This window comes from Montipora capricornis, chromosome 6, assembly GCF_036669925.1.
Source record: "Montipora capricornis isolate CH-2021 chromosome 6, ASM3666992v2, whole genome shotgun sequence".
Taxonomy (NCBI): domain Eukaryota; kingdom Metazoa; phylum Cnidaria; class Anthozoa; order Scleractinia; family Acroporidae; genus Montipora; species Montipora capricornis.
The window spans coordinates 42,661,446-42,681,714 of NC_090888.1; the positions used below are offsets into that span (position 1 = coordinate 42,661,446).

The 20,269-nt window shown below is 40.4% G+C and overlaps 1 protein-coding gene across 1 annotated transcript in view; it reads left to right on the forward strand.

Moving 5' to 3' along the window:
- LOC138052176 (intermembrane lipid transfer protein VPS13D-like) overlaps positions 1 to 20,269 on the forward strand; it is a 132,482-nt gene that overhangs the window by 80,702 nt on the left and 31,511 nt on the right. The window contains exons 44-54 of the mRNA XM_068898550.1: positions 590 to 660; positions 2,429 to 2,752; positions 4,581 to 4,762; positions 5,032 to 5,166; positions 7,161 to 7,311; positions 8,144 to 8,360; positions 8,946 to 9,168; positions 10,198 to 10,386; positions 10,699 to 10,865; positions 12,234 to 12,287; positions 14,511 to 14,588. Coding sequence (XP_068754651.1) covers positions 590 to 660; positions 2,429 to 2,752; positions 4,581 to 4,762; positions 5,032 to 5,166; positions 7,161 to 7,311; positions 8,144 to 8,360; positions 8,946 to 9,168; positions 10,198 to 10,386; positions 10,699 to 10,865; positions 12,234 to 12,287; positions 14,511 to 14,588 — 1,791 coding nt within the window. The remainder of the gene's footprint in view (positions 1 to 589; positions 661 to 2,428; positions 2,753 to 4,580; positions 4,763 to 5,031; positions 5,167 to 7,160; positions 7,312 to 8,143; positions 8,361 to 8,945; positions 9,169 to 10,197; positions 10,387 to 10,698; positions 10,866 to 12,233; positions 12,288 to 14,510; positions 14,589 to 20,269) is intronic.

Sequence of the window (20,269 nt, forward strand, 5' to 3'; positions counted from 1 at the left end):
TTTGCCGTCGTCAGCAAAACTACAACGTGAAATAGCCAAATTTGAGGTTTTATGGACAACGTCATTACTTGAGGATAAATTTTCATTTTCTGCCCTTAATTGAGCGCCGTTCCTACGAGCGTCATTTTTGAGGAACTACCACACCCCCGTCATATTAAAAAAGTTGAAATAGTAACGAAGCGATTACAATAACGCGAATTTATATTTTGAGATGACGTTCTCGTTGCCGTCGCCGTTGTCGTTGCTTAAGCTCCCTAAATCTTCAACCGACTGGTCAGTTTCGTGAAAAATGATACCCTATTCTAGAACGAAAGGCTATGATTTATATACTCTATCCTAGAGTAAACTGCTTGAAAACCATACCCTTCAAAGCGGCACATACCTATATAGTCCATACATGGCAGTACCCCCCCCCCCCCCATCCCCCCGCCCCCGGGGGTCCAGCTAGATCTTCTGCATGCAAATGATGGTGACATGCTTGTCGTCTTGTTAATGATGTTTCTGATCAATGTCAAAGATGTCGTAATAGTAACGGAACTCGTATGGCCTTTTCATTTATAACTGGCAATGCGTTGTTGTCTTGTTATAGATGCACATTGCACTGGCAGGAGCAGCGCAAGACGCCAACATCCTTGGCCAGGTTCTTGGCAAAACTAGATGGTAAGTACCATTACTTCTTTGATCTTTTCGGCCTAAAAGCGAAAACCCATTCATGTATCTGCACCGGAAATATGCCAACTAGAATTAATTGAAATGGTTTTCTAGCACGAAATAGATTTTTCGCTTTGAAAAAGGGTTACGTGACTTGCAACAACGTTTGTCAGTATGGAAAGCGCGTAGGTACTACGTTGACGACTTTGAAGATAGAGATGTAATTTGTTCAACACTAAATGTCGGCCCACACAAGAAAATTTATTTTTAACAGTTAACTATTGTAGTCTCTGGTCACCATATTCAGTGATGAAAATGAAAAACGCAACCAGTAACATCGCTGAGCTTTCCGTATGCCAAGGTTCTTTTATCTTATTATTATTAGTATTATTATTATTATTATTATTAGCACTCACCTCCCACCAATGTGGCCCGGGTGCGATTCCTAGACTCGGCGTCATATGTGGGTTGAGTTTGTTGGTTCTCTACTGTGCACCGAGAGGTTTTCTCCGGCCGGGGTACTCCGGTTTCCCCTCTCCTCGATAACCAACATTTGATTTGCTTTGCGTTAGTTGTTAATTTCAGTTTACAGTGTCCCCAATAAGTGCTCTAGCGCTAGAACGACTAGACACTTAAATAAAGTTCCTTTTCCTTTCCGTTGGACCGATTCTTGTGATACAATACAATACATTATTATTCCACTATTACTGTAGAACAGAGCAAATACGGACGGAACTGGAGTGTTCGATGAACGAAATTGTTTTCAACACGATACAAAGCCCGAGAATTTAGCTTGTCATCGCTTGTCTCTCGTCATTTCGTTTATACAATCAAATAAAGGACATTTGGCTGGCTTTCTGTGCCGTTTACATCGTTCGCAAGCGCCCTGAAGGACAGATGATGCATTTTTTAGAAACACTCTTACCAAATAAAATTAAAGCAAAATAACACCTTTTTGTATAGTGGAATAATAAATCTCTTATTCGATGTTTTAACATACAATACTCGCGGACATTTTGCTCATTGCTGGTATTTTCCTCGCACCTGCGGGGCTCAGAAAAATACTACGCAACTCGCAAAATATCCGCGCGTATTATATGTTGAACCATCGAATAAGATGTATATACATACTTGACCGCTCCCCATAGGGGCTTTTCAGGGCCAATGAAACACAACGAAACGGCAGAACAGAACAACAACACCAACTGTTAAGAATCCCAACTGGCTGGAGGCAGACCAGTTGGCTATTTGCAGCTGGGAATTTGAACCAGGGACTACCAGGATGACATTCAACGAGCGGACAGAGCGGGTCTTGAACCCGGGATATCCGGATCTCAAGGCAAACGCCCTAACAACTGGGCCACTCTGCCTCCTGATCTATTTAAAGATTGTGATGAACCGTCCAAAGTATTTGATCACCCGTTCCGTCTTTTGAAAAATCGTTCAAACGACTTGAAAACCGTTTTGTTATCCTTGCGATATCCTGGCTTTTATTTTAAGTATCGAATACTGGGTATTGCGATTTTTTTCCTTTACACCTGCAAGTACCCAATAGTTGCGCAGTTGTTGAGTGAAAATGGAATCAAATCAGTTCATTTACAGTCGAAGTGTATTTTTCATGCAGGCGTGACATTTTGTGAAAGCCGCTATTTGAAGAAATCGCCAAGATTAAGTGCAGTACCCGGGTGGCATCGTGAAGCATTGCCAGATACGTTTTTTTAAATTTCCTTTGATTTATATTTTTTTTCTTATCGTGCTCTCACGATTTGTTTTAAAGCACCCGATCGCCTGGATGTCACTGTGACGAGTACTCTGATTAGCATGATAAATCACACCATTGCAAGTTGGTCCGAAGATTACTATAGACCAGACCCATCCCCCGTTACAGCAGTCCCCTCATCAGAAGCTCCTAGTCCCCCTTCAGTACCTTCCAGTGTGAGTGACGGTAAGCTCGACAATTTGGACGGCAGCATTAGCATTGACAGTCCGCTGAGCAGCCCAACAAGTAGACCGGAATCCAGTACATCATTGTGGTCTTCCGGGTGCGGCTTTCCTCGTCGCCGTTCTCCATTCGTGCCATTTGTACTTCGAAATCAAACAGGTGTGCTCTGTTTATCTGTTTTTGTGCCCTAGCGCCTGTTTGTGTTCACTTCTAGTTCTAGATCTCATGGCTCATGAAGCTTTTATCTCTATGGCTCCCATTATACTTGAGAATGGTTTTAAAATACCTAAGTTAGGAACCACATTCCAACAAAGAGTCTGTCAAACCTACACTGAGAGTGTGAACTACGGTATGAATTAGAACTAGTTATAGGGACTACGCTATTGGGAATGCCCATGGGATGGCTGATTTTCTAATGGCTCTGATTTTAAAAGGTAAATTTACTTCCTTTCGTAATTCCCCTCCTCGAACGCAACTCCTCCGAAAAGTCCATTTAAGGACGTTCGCGCCAATTGTTTCTGCGCATCCTTACTGCGCACGCAAATGCACACGCCACGTCATACGCGCGCGCGCTAAGTAATAAAATGAGAACTGATAGGGCAAAAGGCCATTGCTATAGCTTTGCCTGGATTTAACGGTCTTGGACGTTCGGTGACCCCTATTTTTCTTTCCAGAAACGGATTTTATTTACAATTATCTCCACGTTGTCCAAAAATGAACAAAAAATCAATGTGGGAAGTTCAAAAAATTTCAAGATTTCTGCTCACGGGACATCAAATCCTGCTATCTTGCGGCTGCAAGGCGCGTGAAACTGTGGTCGCTAAATGCGAACTTGATCTTTAAGGGAACCTCACCAGTTGACTAAATTCACTTAATTAGTCCACTTAAACAATATTTGGCAGAGAAGATTTCACTTCAAAGATTTAATTGCAATATATTTGGGTTTACAGACACTGGCCTTATTCGATAACGAAGCCCGATTTTGTTACATTTTGGGTGTTTTTCCGGACATGTTCTCTCCAAAACGTCGGTGACCCCCCATTTTTTTTACATTTCTGACATAACTAACTCATCATCTTACAGTGGTAAAAGTTTCAGAAGAAAATCAATGTTGAAAAAATTGCGCGCGAACGTCCTTAAGAAATCTGAGCCCCAGAGCATAGTTTCCATATGTTTTTATAGATCGTTTTACACGATCTCAGGCCGAAAATGTGGGTTTACCACACAAATAATCTGGGGGAAATGGTCATTAGTCACTTGAGGGAAACTTCAGTAATCGTTGTCCTCTTATTCAGGAGCTTAAGCAACGACGACGGCGACAGCAACGAGAACGTCACAAATTTGCATATTTAGTTGGCAAAAGCAATACCTTTGCACGCCGTGCACGTGCGTTTTTCGCTTTTGTCCATTTGTTTGCCGTCGTCAGCAAAAGAACAACGTGAAAAAGCAAAATTTGAGGTTTTATGAAGGGGACAGCTATTCTTACAGTTTTTTCATAGAGTTATGTCGTAGAGGTAGAGTTAGGTATCCAAAATCCTGAATTCACGATTTTGGACTGCCAAAATCCTGAATTCAAGATTTTGGAATGACAAAATCCTGAATTCAAGATTTTGGACTTGTGACATACCCTGCAACGGCCCGGCAAAATCGTTGCGAGACAAGTTGCACGAAAAGTAGAACTTAATTCTACTTTCGGCAACGCCTCTTGCGACTTGTTTCGCAACGATTTTGGCCGTTGCAGCGTATGTTACACTGTGAAATGTTTCGTGCAACTTGTCCCGCCACAATGTCGCCAAAGCATTGCGAGTTATGTTGCACGAGACATTTTACAGTGTAACAGCGCCCTACAGTAGCGGAAAATAGCTGTCTAAAATACGGAACAACTTGTCAGAATTTTTCACCTAGATCTAAATCTACTTTAGATCAAGAGGAAAAGTATTCGTGTGGCATGGGCCGGACACTGATGTGGTATTACCATTAATTTTAGGCTGTGTTGTGTGGTTTAAGACAGTAACAACCACTCCATCGAAGGTAATTTTAGCTAGCACAGGTCAGGCACTTCCTGGTCTTCCTGGGTCTGGATCAGGAAAGATGTCAGACTGGAGAGAAGTTCCCTCAGGCGGTGAGGCACCATTTGAATTCTCATCCGGAGAGAAGCAAAGGCACAAGGTGAGCAAACGTCAAACTACAGGCCTCTTGCTCTTTTAAGCGATAATTGTTTTTTTCTCTTATTTTCGTTTCGGTTATTTGGAAAACTTAGAATTGATAATTTTATTGGAGCCATCTTCCTTGTTAATTTTTGATCGTGTTTGATAACTGAAGCTAACAACAAATAAATTCAAACCAAGATGTTCCAAGAAAGGAAATTTTGAAACTGGTGTTGGCCGTGTGCCGTGAGCTTGGTTCTGATCTCATGGTGGTCATTTCTGTCATTTCAGGAAACTCATGAGCTCAACATACATCAAGTAATTGTCCAGGTGGACGGCTGGGCCGCTCTATCTCCTGTCTCTGTTGATAGAGTTGGTACATTTTTCAGACAAGCACGACCCCAGAAGGGGGAGACTACGTCAATGGTAAGAGGCTAACTAAAGACACACCTGTGTAGCCGTTTTTTTTTTTTTTTTGGGGGGGGGGGGGGGGGGTGGTGCTTGTTAGTTATCAATCCAAGTGATTATTTTGTTGACACCAGTGCTATTCGTTTGTTTGTTTTTTAATTTAGTGCTTAAGATTACAACAGTAACTCACAATACTATACAAATAACAAAAGCACATCTCTCAAACAAACTATCCAAATTGGACCATTTTGCTGAAATAGCGCTGCGTTTGTTTGACATAATGGCGTTATATGTTTCATTTTCTATCTTCCCCATAACAAGGGTTATGGAGTCCGCAAATTTTAATGTTATTCAGTGCTTTACTACAGAGTTGTTAAGGGTTGAACTAGAAGAACAACTCTTTAAAACGCCATAGATGATTTGATTTCCGGAAAGCCTAATAATAGTCCTCTAGTAGCGTAGCCAATTAAAATACAGGATTTGCATTTGTCCATTAGTTGGGTGATACTATTGTTTATTAAATGTTCAACCTCGGTTAATGCATTTCTCGTGCTCTGATTGGTTCACTCAATCTCGGTTATCAGCTCATATACCTTAGTTTGGAGTCAGGGTGGCTTAGTGGTTATCTATCGGGCCTCCCACCACTGCGAGCCGGGGTTCAATTCTGGCCTCGGCCAACATGTGGGTTGAGTTTCAGTCGATCTCAACCTGACTCGAGGGTTTTTCTCCGGGTACTCCGGTTTTCCTCCCTCATCAAAATCGACTCACAGCTAATTGACATCTAGCTGTGGTGCTGTGCTCCGACATCAAACATGGACTGTATAGCGGCAGCCAGAGGCGCCTTTGTATGCTTTCAGCCCGATGTCGTGAGCCGCGCCCTTCGCAATTCAGTCCTCGACTGCAAGTAAGGGTGATTAGCACTAGCAATATATAGTTGGACCTTATATGGTAAATGATTGCGCTAAGCGTTGCTAAGCTAAAATTGTTTTCGCCGTAAAGCGGAATTTCTCTCTGAAAAAAAAGAACGTTTTTGTGGAAAGTTTGGATCAATTCCGGCGTTTAGAAGTACACGAAAAGGTAAAAAATGTGTTTATGATGACCCTGCGTGTGTGTGGCCACAAGGTCTTACACAACATCCCATCAGTTCTCATCCAGTTTTGTCGATTTCACTTGGATTTGCTCGCTTTTTGGCTCGTATTCGTACTTTCTAAACTTTGGAGTTAAAGGAATTTGATTAAACAATTATTCCGTTCGCGCTTGTTTGATATGAGACTGGCTATAGCCAACTCATATCCAACGCGCGCTTATGGAATAATTGTTAAATATTCATTCTTGCAGTACAGTAGTAAGGTTCTTGAACCTTCATGTTGTACAGGACGTTATTTTTGTACAGAATATTGTGAATGATTTTATACTGAAACATGGAAAGTTTAACATCTTTCGTTACAGAAAGGTGAAGAGTATATTTTCTGTCGTTCATCGCTATTAAAACCACATTCTATTAGTTTTCTTTCCGTGATGAACGCATGGAGGGACAGAAATCGGTTTTTACTCTCATCTGTCACATTCGAAAATGTCAGAATACTGGCTAAATGCCAGCTTTGGTAATACACTGAGAAGTTTCCCATTTTAATAAATCTTTATTCCTTACGATATGATTGAGAGCACCTTTTCTTGTTAACGGAGCCGTTTTATTCAAGTTTTGCCAGCTTGAAGTTATGTCCTTGTAGAAAGCAGGCAGTCTTGCGTTTACTTTCAAATCATTAGCATCATAATTGCAAAGAAAGAGAAGTGATCCAGCGACATTGGCCAACAAATACAGAGGGATAAGCTCTCACGATTAATTACCTTCAGAACGGAGAAAAGCCACGAAACTTTTAAGATACTTGTCAAAAAAGTGTGAAGTCTACCATATTAAATCCTCCGTCTTCCTTAATGAGGATTTTTTGATCCTTGGATTTTTGTTCTTCCATATGAACTGACTCGAAAATCAACTTGTTATTGTTCTTCAGGTGAGTGATCTGCAGGCTTCGCGAGTGGTATTTGACGTGAGTTTGGAGGGGAGGGCACGCAAACTTGTCACCCTAAGATCAGCTCTGATGATAAAGAACAAGATGGACTTACCTGTTGAGGTTAAGCTACAAGGACTCACCTCTCCTCATGGTGAGTTGATCCAGGCCCACGCTTTTGTATTTTCTTCGTATATTTATCTTTGTAAGGATTTTGTGTGTGCACCATCTTCCCCGAATCACGACGGTTGCCAACAATTTTATTGAGACAGGAAGCAGGAGGCGACATCAACACTGCTAGTCGCCATTTTAATTTGAAAATATTTGTAACAAGCATGCGTATTTGCCTCAAATTGTAAGTTGACAGCTTTGCACGTGCGGAGGAATTGTTTACTCGTACACAAAATTATTCAACATGTTTAATATTCGGCGCCGATGGCACGCGTGAACATTAGCGCTCAAAGCACTGGGGGAACTTGCTTACTCCAACAGTCGTGAGTGAAACTTTATATGCTAAGCGGATAACTGTAGTGTGCGGTTGGCTTTACCGTCTGTCACTACATCATAAGAATTCATCGGAGCGCAACATGTTAACATTGACTAAGAGCACCTTAAGCAGAACGCTACTTTGAACTTCTTGTGATCGAGCGTGCCCACTGCCTAGGTGGACTGCGTTTTTTTTTTTTTTTTTTTTTTTCATCTAAGGGCTAAGGTGGGCGTCTTCCCTATCTGTAATTTTCTCCTGTCCCTGGTTACAAAACGTAACCATCTGCAGGGAAGGAGGTTGATCTGTTTGGTGTCCACAGTTGCGGATATTGCACAGCGACTGTGGTCCGGAAAGTGTGGTTTTAGGAGATTCCAGCTGGTAATGTAGACTAACGTTAACTGATTCAGGTAACGTTCTACACTTGGACCAGCTTGCAAAACCAGAGTAAATTAACCTCGGTTAAGGGTGTATTCACGTGCATATATTTTCTCTATTGTAGGTGCACTGATTCTTCCAGTTCTTCAACCCCAGTCTTCAGTGGCCATACCTTTACGTTGTATTTCTTGGCACCTCTACGTGAGGCCCTGTGGGGTGGGGGTGGGGTTTTGCTCCCAGCCAATAGAGTGGAGAAGCGTCTTAAGAAGTCACACTACCATGGGGCTTGGTCGCGAGTGTTTTCCTGTTTCGTCAACGGGGCAAGCAGCAAAGAAATTTAGGTATGAAGGTCTGTTGCTTCTTGTGATAATTTTATTCCGACGCTGTGTGATCTCTCATTCAGTAGATGTTAAACTCCTTGATATGATGGACATGGAACCTACGGAAAGTGTTATTGAAGGTGAAATCAAAATGAGAGAGGTGGAATGACTGTAATGAATTATTAATCCAGTCCAAGGACTCGATCAAGTCACCAGCAAAGAACTAAAGTATGCTTTTTTTTATTTCAAAATGTTTTTTACGTATTCGAAAGAGGTTTCTTTCCCCACTTGGCAGACACGAAAATAGTAGCTCTTTGACGTAATCTGTTGCCGACACAAAATGAAGCAATCTGTTTGGTTGCTGCGTGTAACAAGGAATTGTGTTTGGTTGGTTTTGATGATGACGTCACCTATGCGCCTTTGATCATAAGTGTCAACCAATCAAAATGCGTGCATTATTCAGATTTTCTATAAAAGAGAACAGACGACGATGCACTGATTAAACGACAAAAAAGAGATGTAATTAGGCTTTTGTACAACTAATGTTATAAACATAGAAAGGTAAAAACAAATTTGAAAAAAAAAAATTTTTTTTATGGTGTTAAGATTCTGTGTGGCTGTCAAGAGAGAGGGCTATCCTGAGGAGGCTCCTTTACTTGAGACCACTGCCACAAAGGAACTGCACATGATGTCCCAACCAGCTCACACCCTTACCATAATGTACCCAGTGATGCTTGTAAACCTCTTACCGTGTGACTTGAGCTATCAAGTGAAGAATATCCCGGCCAAAGGAAACATCAAAGCTGGAAAATCTGTTCCCTTGTACACTGTGAGTACCATAATATGCTTAACTAACACTTCCTGGTTGGGCTTTTCCTTGAAAACAAAAGTAGTACATACTATACTAACTACGCCGGTAATCATTACATAAAGCGCAAGAAGCTAAGAAATAACACTGATAAATTGTTCATAAACCGTTGCTGTTCAAAAGGTCGGGTGGTAGTTTTCTTTTCAGGTGAAATGCAAATAAAGTAGATGATTTTAAAGTTTAAAGATGATTATCCGAGGTATTCAAATATCTATGTCGCGCGAATCATAAAAGTTAACTGAATTGAAGTTTGCAGAAGCAGTGGGGTATTTGAAAGAGGAGTGTTTCGTATACTCGTCGCTTTTGGCACTTGGTGACCTTGAATCTTGTTGTAAACTAGATTCAATTAGCGAGATTGACCAGTTGTGCATTTGAATGCTATGACATAACACTTAGGATTCCTTTAATCGGAACTCACCGACGAGACGTAGTGCTTTCAATGTCGGTATTGTGTGGATCAGAATTCTAGTATCTGTATGGGCCCCTTCCTTGACACGGTCCAAAGCTATGTTCCTTTGAACTCCGCAAATATCCTTTCAAACGTTTATTTCTCGCTACTTTATTTTCTTCTTTTTCAAAACGTATTTGAACGGGAGTGAAGAAGTAATTTTTTTAAGGAAATGTAGCTCAAATTTTCTACAAAATTAGTTATTTTTCTGGAAGACAAATTTTGCCTAAACTATTTTTTGCTAATCTTTTCCCCTTACTTGGTAACCTGGTTGTTTATTTCATATAGGCTGTTAATTTTTGTGATAACTAATGTAACAGATAGCTTAAATACAAAGGTCCATATCAGTTTCATTGCCTTCGCAAAAAAATTTCGTTTCATTCGAAGGGCAAATTAACGGAAACAACGAGGACTCATTGTCAAGGACATTAGAATTGAAACAGTAACATCTCCTTGAAGTTTCACTGTCACTGAAGGTGATAATTATATGCTCTTTGTCTTTATGGTTATGCTCACTTTTCATTTTTTTGGTTTCCAAATAGGCCGATCCCGAGAAGTCTCTTGATCTTGGAATAAGCATTGAAAACTTCACATACTGTGATAATATTCGCATCTCCAGAAGACTAAGTATAGTAGAACAGCCCATCATTCACGTTGAGTTACAAGACACCAAAAGGCGTTCCCTTATTGTTAACGTCAAAATTTCTGTCAAGCCTGGTGGATCAATCAGAGTGAGTATTAAGTGCGATGCGATTCGTCCTGCGTTTGCGTCATTTAAACATAAGCACTAGTACTTAAAACACAACAGGAAAAATGAGTCAATCCTAGCTCGATATTCCTTCCGGGTTCTAGAAACAACGACCGCATTAGAAACGACAACGCCAAAAAAGCAAAAGTTCACCCTAAACGCCATTCCAGAGGCCATGAACTGTGATGTCGGAAGTCATTGGTGCGGGTCCCGTAAAATTAAGGCTCTTAAGTGATTTCGTCTTGACGCTGCATAATGTCACCTTTCAGAAGTTCTTAACTATTTATTTCCGCAGATATCCATATACGCCCCTTATTGGATGATCAACAGCACAGGAATTCCATTGATTTTCAAACAGGAGGCAGTGCCTCATGATATGGCGGGACAGTTTGATGAACATGAGATGGCTCGCAGCCTGACTCCCTTGCTGTTTTCTTTCTCTGATAGAGAAGCTCCCACACGGTATGTTTTACCAGAAAGATAGGTGACGTCTTTTTTTATGCAAAGCTCCTGAGAAAACGAACTGCGGTAGTAAGATGGTACGATACAAAGGGTCGATGCCACAGTATTACATACGAAACTTAAATCGGTTGATGTTTGTTTCTATCTAATGCAAATTGATGTATAGCGACAATGGTAGAGCCCAAGTTTGTGGGCTGTCGTGGAGAGTTGTGGGTGTAACTTTACCCCGTTAAAATTTCTGGCGCAAATTGTAAATACATCTGTTTTCCCCATTCTGTTTTAGGATTTTCGCGCGAAAATTTTCCAACACTGATTTTTTTCTGCAAATTTTACCATTGAAAGATGATGAGTTAGTGATGTCAGAAATGTAAAAAAAATGGGGGGTCACCAACTTTGTTTTGGAGAGAACTTGCCCGGGAGAACACCCTAAATCTGTCCCGAGGACAGAAAACCTGAAAGTTTTTTAACTTCCCACATTGATTTTTGTTGTTTATTTTTGGACAATGTGGAGATAATTGTAAATAAAGTCTGTTTCTGAAAAGAAAAGTAGGAGTCACCGAACATCCAAGATCGTTAAATCCAAGCAAAGTTGTAGCATGGCGTGGCATGTGAATTTGCGTGCGCTGTAAGGAAGCGCAGTAGCAATGGGCACGAACGTCCTTAAACCTGGCTTTAGGCTACGCTTACAGGATTTTTTCACGCAGTCTTGTCTCCCGTCGGTTTGTGCCAGTACTAGCGGAGCTCCGCGCGTGCGCTGAGCACCATGGTAACCCATCTGTGCGAGAAAATTTGGTTTCGGTCCCTCCATGTATGCCAATGTGACAATTTCGCGGGCTCAAGTTTAGAGCTCATTGAGGTCAGCTATTTTTAAGTTGACCGCTGACCAGGTACTGGGTTTCGATTGGATCGCATGCTCAAGCCAGGTTAACTTGTTGTAAGAATAAGTAACGCGGGTTCTTCACTTTTAGGCTTGGCTAAATCTATATATTATTAACCTTTGCTGGACATTTTAGATCCTCGAGGACTGTCTGAAGCTGTAACTACGTTTTCACTTTCTCTCCCCACCCAGTCGTACAATTCGGTAATTGAGGCTATCCACTGGTCTATCTATCAGCAGGCCGTTACTTTGTGACTCAAGACTTCGAGCATACCACATGCGGTACAATAATCGGGGACACCTATGCCAATATTTTCAACAGTTTCTTCATTCCTCAGAAAACGGAATTATGCAGCAGCCGTTTTGGCTTTATGCAACTGAACATCGTATGTCGGCTTTACGTAAAAGAAGAAGCTCAACCAAGCTTAACAATCGAAGAAGTCTGTTAAAAGGTGCTACAAGGTTAAAAGTGTTTCTCTTTTGCTTTGAAGGTGCCAAATGCGAATTGGTCGAGGTTATCAACCAGGAAGCGGCAAGCCAGTTTGGTGTGTATAATTTATTTTGTTGTTTCTAACATCTTTATTCCAGGTGACTGTTTCTTTAAAGTAAAAATAATGAAAGTTTTTCGGGCCTAAAACCACAATCCATTTATTCTGATGAGATGGTCCCTTGATGTTCTTAAGGGAAAGAGAGCAAATTAATTACAAGATTCCCTGTCTTAAAGGTCTTTCCAGTTACGAAACTTGGGTTTTTTCTTTGTTTTTCTCCTGCCGTAGAAATCATATTAAAAGACCATCATTTTTGTTGCAGGTTGTTTCAAAAGTGAATTTTCGTGCTCGAAACTCTTTGAGGACTTCCGAGAAGCGAGCTAGCACACGCGTATTGTTCCACAAATTAGCCCTAATCCCTGGCAAAAAGGGACAGTCGAAACCTGTTGCTTGCCATGGATTTTAACGCTTTCGCTTCTTAAGTAGCCTTCATACGACAAACTAAAGTGGGAAACTCAAGTTGGCTTGTGTGAACGACACAACAACAGTTGTCAAACATGCTGGCAAAGTGTTGGCGACAAATAGAACTTTCTCTATTCTCGCCAACTTTTTCACCAACTTTTTCGTGTTGTGAAACTCTTATTCGACGTGTGAACGACTGACAAACGCGAGCTTGCCAACACTGACGAGTTTACCAACTGTAGTTTGTTTGTCGTGTGAAGGCCGCTGTAGGGGTTCCCCGTTCTCAAGTAAAATTACCTGGCCTAGTTGTTCAAAGGGCGGATAACCTGATCCAGTAGATACGTCACTATTCAGATATTTATATATACTTCACGTTGAAAGTTTGCTAAGGGTTTTGTACATTCTTTTTTACTCGCATCTCCTTGGAGTGTACATATTCACTGAAATACTTGAATGTTTGCAGGGAATGAAACTGTCGGATAGTGACTTATCCACCGCATACTGCTAACCAGCCTTTGCGTGAACAACTGGGACCTGTGGCCTGTTTCTCGAACGTCCCGAAACTTTACGGGCCATTTCCGGGTGTAACAATTCCCTCTGTATCTCAAGAACGGAGAAGAATTAGTCATCAAGCTTCACAGTTAGTTTTTCAGTTCTGTTACCTTGAAAACACGTTAAAAGATCGGCTTTCCAAAGCAAGCGGCAAATGGCTTTTCGGGACTTTCGAGAAACGGGCCCCTGGTCAAACGGGAAGTAATTGGCGTTTAAACAAGATCGAACATTGTTTGGTGACCGAGCATGCCAATGTTGAAGTGAGTGGCCAAACGGTTAAAACATGTTTGATCTAACACAGATCAAACTCCACAAGTAAAGAACTATGGGTAACAAATACGAACAAAACACGTGGGTACAAGCGGCTGAGCAAGTGTGCAACACATGCGCGCGCCAAACATTTTTGATACCACGGGCTGGTCAAACGAACAAACACGAAAAACAAAAGAAAGCTTTTAAGTTGTTTGATCGAATGTTTGATGGCCTTCACATTTTATCAAACACGACCAAACACGATCAAACAGCACCAAACAAGGTGGCCAAATGGTAAAATGTTGGCAGCTTCTGCAGGTACCGGAGCACAAATTACGTAAAACAAAAGAAAAAAAGGCAGAAAACAAAATAACAACAAATAAAGACTAATCCCAAGCGACGAAAAACACAATGCTTTCCAGTACCTGCAGAAAGACCCAAAATGTTTGGTCACCAAACAATGTTTGATGTTCTTTGGTCGTCAAACATTTCCCGTTTGGCCATGCCCTTACGGGCCATTTTCGGGTGTAACAATTCCCTCTGTATCTCAAGAACGGTGGGGATTTAAGTCGTCAAACTTCACAATCGATTTCTTTTTGTTACCTTGATTAGACCCTTTGCATAAATGGCGCCCAAATTTGAATAACAATACTTGATACATCCTTAGTCTCACATTCATGAGAAAAATCCTTTGTCTTGAAACATAAACACGAGGCTAAGGATGTATCAAGTATTGTTATTCAAATTTGGGCGCCATTTATGCAAAGGGTCTATACGTGTTAAAAGATCGGCTTTCCAAAACTCAGGCTAGCGTTTGGTAATTTCACAAATGGCTTTTCGGGCCCGAAAAGTTTTGGGGACTTTCGAGGAATGGGCCTCTGGTAGCGGTTAGACAGAATAAAATCGATAAGTGTCACTCTCAGAAAGCAAAGGACTCATTAAGCTGATGTAGCGTTAACCTTGTTTTAACCAGCAAAGCCAAGCTCTATTTCCTCTCTGTTTTGTGTTATGTAGGAGTAATTCATTTTCCTTGGACAGTCCGCGGGAATTTAAGCGTGTGCATGCAAGGCAAGGCGGAAGTCGCCCGGACAAGTAGGTTGCTCAGTTTTTGTTGTGTACAGTTTAATTATAAGTGCGTTGTGTTATATGTAGTGACAGAGGTACTTGCAGCTCTGTTTGTCATTTAACGGGCCTTAAGGTTTAGTGAAAAGACGTTTGCTATTATATTGATGGGACGACTGCAAACCATGCAGTCGTCGTGTCAGTATGTGTGTGTGTGTTCCGTGATCTCTCCAACAATTTTAAGCCTTAACTTAAGGAATTCTTGCCAAAAACTGTGGAACTAGTTTTCTTATATATTGTATATTATTATTATTACAATATTATATATTGTATATTATGATGATGATGATGATGATGATTATTATTACTATTATTATTATCATTGTTATTATTGTTTATTTATGTATTAATTGTGGTGACGGTCAGTAATACAATTAAAATAGAAGGTAAAAACCTCCGAAGTGCTCTCCGTTTTAATTTATTGATAGACACGGAGGGTTTTCACATGTCATTTTACTCTTTTTTGCTTCTACCCCTTATGTGGTTTGAAAATGAATTACATTTAAACAACAGGAATGTCCAAAATTAAACTTACTTTTAACCCGATTTTCTTAAACATTGGCAGAATTCAGTTTAAATCATAAATGCCGTCGTTTTTTAAGTGTTTGGCTACAAGTAGTGGTTGCCACACTACTTATAACTACGCTAAAGGTCCTGAAAGAATAATAGTTAAAATAATTAAAACTGTTAAATTGGTTAAAGTGCTTCTGAAGTAAAAATTATCTTTTGCTTACTTTAAAAGACCTTTAAGAATGATGAAGAATGGTGCCTTCTATTTTGGATCATCTTCTCTCATTTGCGAGATGTTCAAGTCGTCGCTAAATAATTGATGACATCACAAACTGCACACATGCCTGTAGTATATAGGTTTAGCCAAGCCTAAAAGCGGAGCTCCCGTTTCTAACCCAGAAAGCTATATAGTGTTTATGGAAGTAAGTATGCTTTTGCGTAAAGTACGAAATTAATCGTCATTTGTGTGTACAGTTTACAGTGATCAAACAGATCAAACACCTCTGAGTTCACAGCAGTAAACTAACAAGCCTTGCAAACAATAAGTAAAAGCTCACAACTGGACACCCATTTCACACAAAAAGCGTATAAATGTGATTGTTGAGATGTGTTAGAACCTCTGTCAGCACGGAATTGCAAACGTTTTCAGGTCTTCCTTTTTTAGCTAGTTTTACAAAATATGTGAGGCAGCGAGGCATATAAGCTTATTAGTAAAGAAGGAAAACATTAAGCTTACCTCAAAGCTAACCGTTGTAAATAAGTGGTTTGTCTCTCGCTCTCTTTCTCTCCGCTTAACGTTGATTTTCCTCGGCTTCTCTCGAGGATTTCTTCCGTTAAATTTCTCAAATTTCGTCGCCTCTTCTCTCATGCTCTTTTCTTCTGCTTAATCTTTATCCCGTTGCTCATTACTCCTATGATTTCCCGCCAGAAAAACGCGGGTTGCCAAATGCAACGCTGCCACACGATTTCCCACCAAGGAAAATTGCCAAACATGCCCGTGCCCAGAGGCTGTCCGACAGTTGGGACTTCACCTCAAAATATAACATGGCTCTGTCATAAGTCTTTTGCGATCATTCAGTCTCGTTCACGTCCTACAATATGGGTGAAGTATCCTGAAAATAAATTGGTACGAGCGGTTTCAGAGTAGAAAGAGAGAATAGAGACCTTTAGTAAAGGATTTTTCGGGCAATACCGCGAACCTCGGGAAATCACGTGATCTTGTCCTTGCCGTCACGTTTGCAGTCTGCGGTTCGAGTTTCCACTTGAAGACACCGTTCTTGCGGTAAGTGATTTAGGGCAGCGTTTTATAGCCATTGATTTATCAGTCATGTTGTTACATCTGTTTGCTATTTATTGGGAACAATTTTGAAGATCAAAGATACGTTTTGGGAGAATTTGAGCTGTTTGATTTGAGAGCAGTTGTAGCAATGAAAAATCCAAGATGGAGGCGCCTATGTGCATAACAGGAACGGCTCGCTAAAGTTCAAAATCGAGCTAACCTCTAACGGCAAACGACCAACCGCAAACCGCTGTTTGCGGTTCCCGAAAACTTCGGTGCTAAAGGTCTCTAATGAAAGATTCTCTGTTGCATGCTTGCGTTGTCGTCAAAACCTCATATTTGGTGATTTCACGTCGTGGTTATGCAGAGGACCGCAAACATACTTGCTGAAATCCGTGCTGCAGGTGCAGCGCAATTATTTTTGACCAATGATATGATTGTTTTGTGGCGTTACGTAGCCGTAGCCGTCGTCGTTTCTTTAACTCCCTAGTCTGTACGGTTGGACGTAGGTGACGTCATAACCAAAATTTCTCTCAAGGATAGATTTCCCAAAAAATATTACCCATGGTGCTCCGCTGGAACGAAGCGCCTGAGTTCCGTTAATAAATCCCGAAAGTGAGAATATCTCCGAAAATGTTGGATGGGTGTTCACCAGTAATGTACATCAGGTAAGGCGCAAAGTCCAGTACCTCTCTGCAATGAACCAAATATCTGCAGATAGCAGTCTTGAAACGCGTGTGCTGCCCATCTGTGTATAAGCTTATCGAGAGTGAACATGTCTTATTACGACAATAAAAGACAAAAGCAATCCTGCTTTAAATAGACCCAGCGGCATAGAGGATACCACTTTGTACCTTGACGTAGATTACCGCTGTTAACTTTGAACAACACCCATCCTATATTATTCGGAGATATTCTCAATTTTGTGATTTATTGCACTCGTGTGTACAGTTTGTGACGTCATCAATTTTTTGAAGAAAAACTTGAATAACTCTGTAACGAGAGAAGATATTCCAAAATAGAAAAATCATTGTTCATCATTTTGAAAGGTCTTTGAAGAAAGCAAAATATATTTTTTACTTCATAGTCACTTTAAGGGATAAAATGGGCGTTGGTTGCTGTTAATGTCATTTGTTAGTCCATGTGTATTACCATTTCATGACCGGCCCAGTTATCACGTTTTGTCAGCTCAAACAGGAAACAAATGGTTCCTTTTAGTTCTTCTTTGAAGATATTTCTTCAATTCCTGCTCTTCAGTGTCATAGACCTTAAAACCTAACGCTGCGGTTGCTGACAAAAAAAATCACGGTGAATTTAACAACATCGACGACACGCGAGTGAAGCATTAGTTCGCCCAGAAACGTGGACACAGACTGATAGCAAAAAGCTATAATCGGGGACAAATTCATTTGGACAGTCAACAAAAACTTCAGGAAAATATTTATGCCAAACAGTTAGACAGCCAGTTTGGTACATACAGAGAAGAAAATAAGGAGAGGGGCGTGACAGAGATTGACCTACGTAATGTGAAGTTAAAAAACAAATCCGACATAATTTAAAAGAAAGTAATCTGTTTTTGAATCAAAGGAGAGTGACAGCCTACGTTCGACAGAATAATTCCTTAATACAAGTGCAAACTTGTCGTGCTCAATCATGTCTCACAGATCCATTTTCTCTTAAACGTTTTACTGATACTATATGCTTTACGTTTTTCGAATTATCTTAGGAGACGGAGCAAAGATAAGTAAATCATTACTCCGAGTTTCGCTTCGTTCTTAGTTTTTTCTTCTGTATCCACGATTTATTTTTCTACCAATCTCTAATTACCTAGTTTGGAGCGAGGGTATTAAGATTGGTTCAGATGGCAGTCGTCCTGCGTATTGGTTGGACTAAACTGTGGAATGCTGGCGAATTTGTTCAAGGTAAAGAGGATGGGGACCAGGTGTTCAAATCCTGGATTAGTGGAAACGTTTCTTTCAGTTTATTTACCGATCAAAAAATGTTTCCACAAGCCTTCAATTAGACTTTTTGCTTCCTTCAGCATAAACTGGTTGTTATCAGAACAGATGCGAGGTTCCACCCTCGTTTACATTCGTTGACCGGGTCAAGAAGCATTCAACCCTGAATAAGAGGTCATATTTGTAGAAATAACCAAGGCTTGTCGCAAGACTCTTTTTACTGAATCCCCTGTCACATTCAATGCTTACATTACAGAACAAAAAAGAAAGGAAAAGCTGCAGCTGTTGCCGCGCCCGCACGCAAAGTGTCCACCAGCGCAGTCAGCCGTCAGTTGGAGTTGCACGTGCATGGCGCATGTTTGTTTCGCGCTAACGTCCCTTGCGAGTCCGTTTGCCTTGTTACATCTAAGAAATGGTAAAGTGAATATGGGATGTCGCTCGGGTGATAGGTCTCAAATGGCTGCGCCCTCTAACCCTAATATAATATTAAATCGAAAACCGAATTTGCATTTTAAAATACGTTCATTCATTAGCTTATAAATGTCTTGATTTGAAATCAATTAATGTAATTTTTTTGTTGACTGTTTAAAATTGGAAAAACCTGCTCCTGACACGTTGTCAGAACATTAAATGAATATTCCCTACTTAAGTGTACCTGTTGTAAAGTCAAGGCTTAACTAAACACAAATTAACCAAACAGAAACCTAATGTAATCTTGCTGCTGAAGGTACCGTGTAAAAACTATTAGTTTTGTGAACATTTGTTTAAATTTCTAAGATATTTTTAAGATTCATGTAGGTAAATTGCAAAAATGGCTCTTCGTTGAAACGCGTGCAGTTAACCTTCGGATCGGTTCGGTTTTTCAAAGAAATAACGACTTCATAAACATCTTTTCCAATAATTATTCTACGCTTCTGGGAGACGAAAGCAACAGCATTCTAGTTAAGTAAACCACACTTCCTTAAGTTAAGTCATGAACACAGGATCGTCATAAATATGCATAAACCGCATGCGTGACCGAGAATGTGTATGTACAGCCCAGAATAAGCGGTTCATCTGTATAAGTATTAAAAAAGGTGAGGCGTAGGCCAGCCATTGTAGATATCACACAGTAAAAAATCGATAATTTCATCCAAGACCCTGTCTACAATAATGCGCATTTTTGAAAACGCATGTTTTTTTTTTTTTAATCCGCGTTAGCCTCCGCTAGTGTGGAAGTAGAGCTTTTCGTGTGGTTTCAAGCAATAGAAAACGAGAGTTTTTGAAAAGGCATTTGTGTGGACTGGGATTAAGTTATAAAACGGATGTGGATTTAGTAGGTTTATAAGCAATTAAGGGTAAATATTCAACTACAGAACTTCCAGTTTGATTTAATAATATTTAGTATTAGTATAATTTTCAGCGGTGAATATAAGAATTTAGTGTCATGGAAATCTGATATCCGTAGTTCAGTTTTTAATAATATAAAATACTCTTTTGTTTTAATGCTAATTAGTCCTTGTTGCCTCGCTCCAGTGGGCAAAATTCGAAAAGATATGTAAACGAAACCAAATTGATCATGAGGCTACTAGGTCTAGTTAGCGTAGATTCAAAAGAAAACTAAATGGGTCACCATTTGTGAAAGTGGTCAATTAGAGTGGTTTTCATTGGGATGTCGTGAGATCGAAACAGGCGCTAACAACGGGAGAGTGCTTCCCATTTGTGGTGGTGTTGGTGGTGGTAGTAGTGGTAGTAGGTAGATACCAATCACGATGGTGTAATTATTTTGACTATTGAATGAAAACCTATGAACACTTGACATAATGGCACTGTACGGGTTTGAATTGTGTAGATGTCACAAAGTTGTTTAATAATATAAAAAAGTAATATTTTTTAAATTTACCCCGTAAGCTCCACTCAACCGA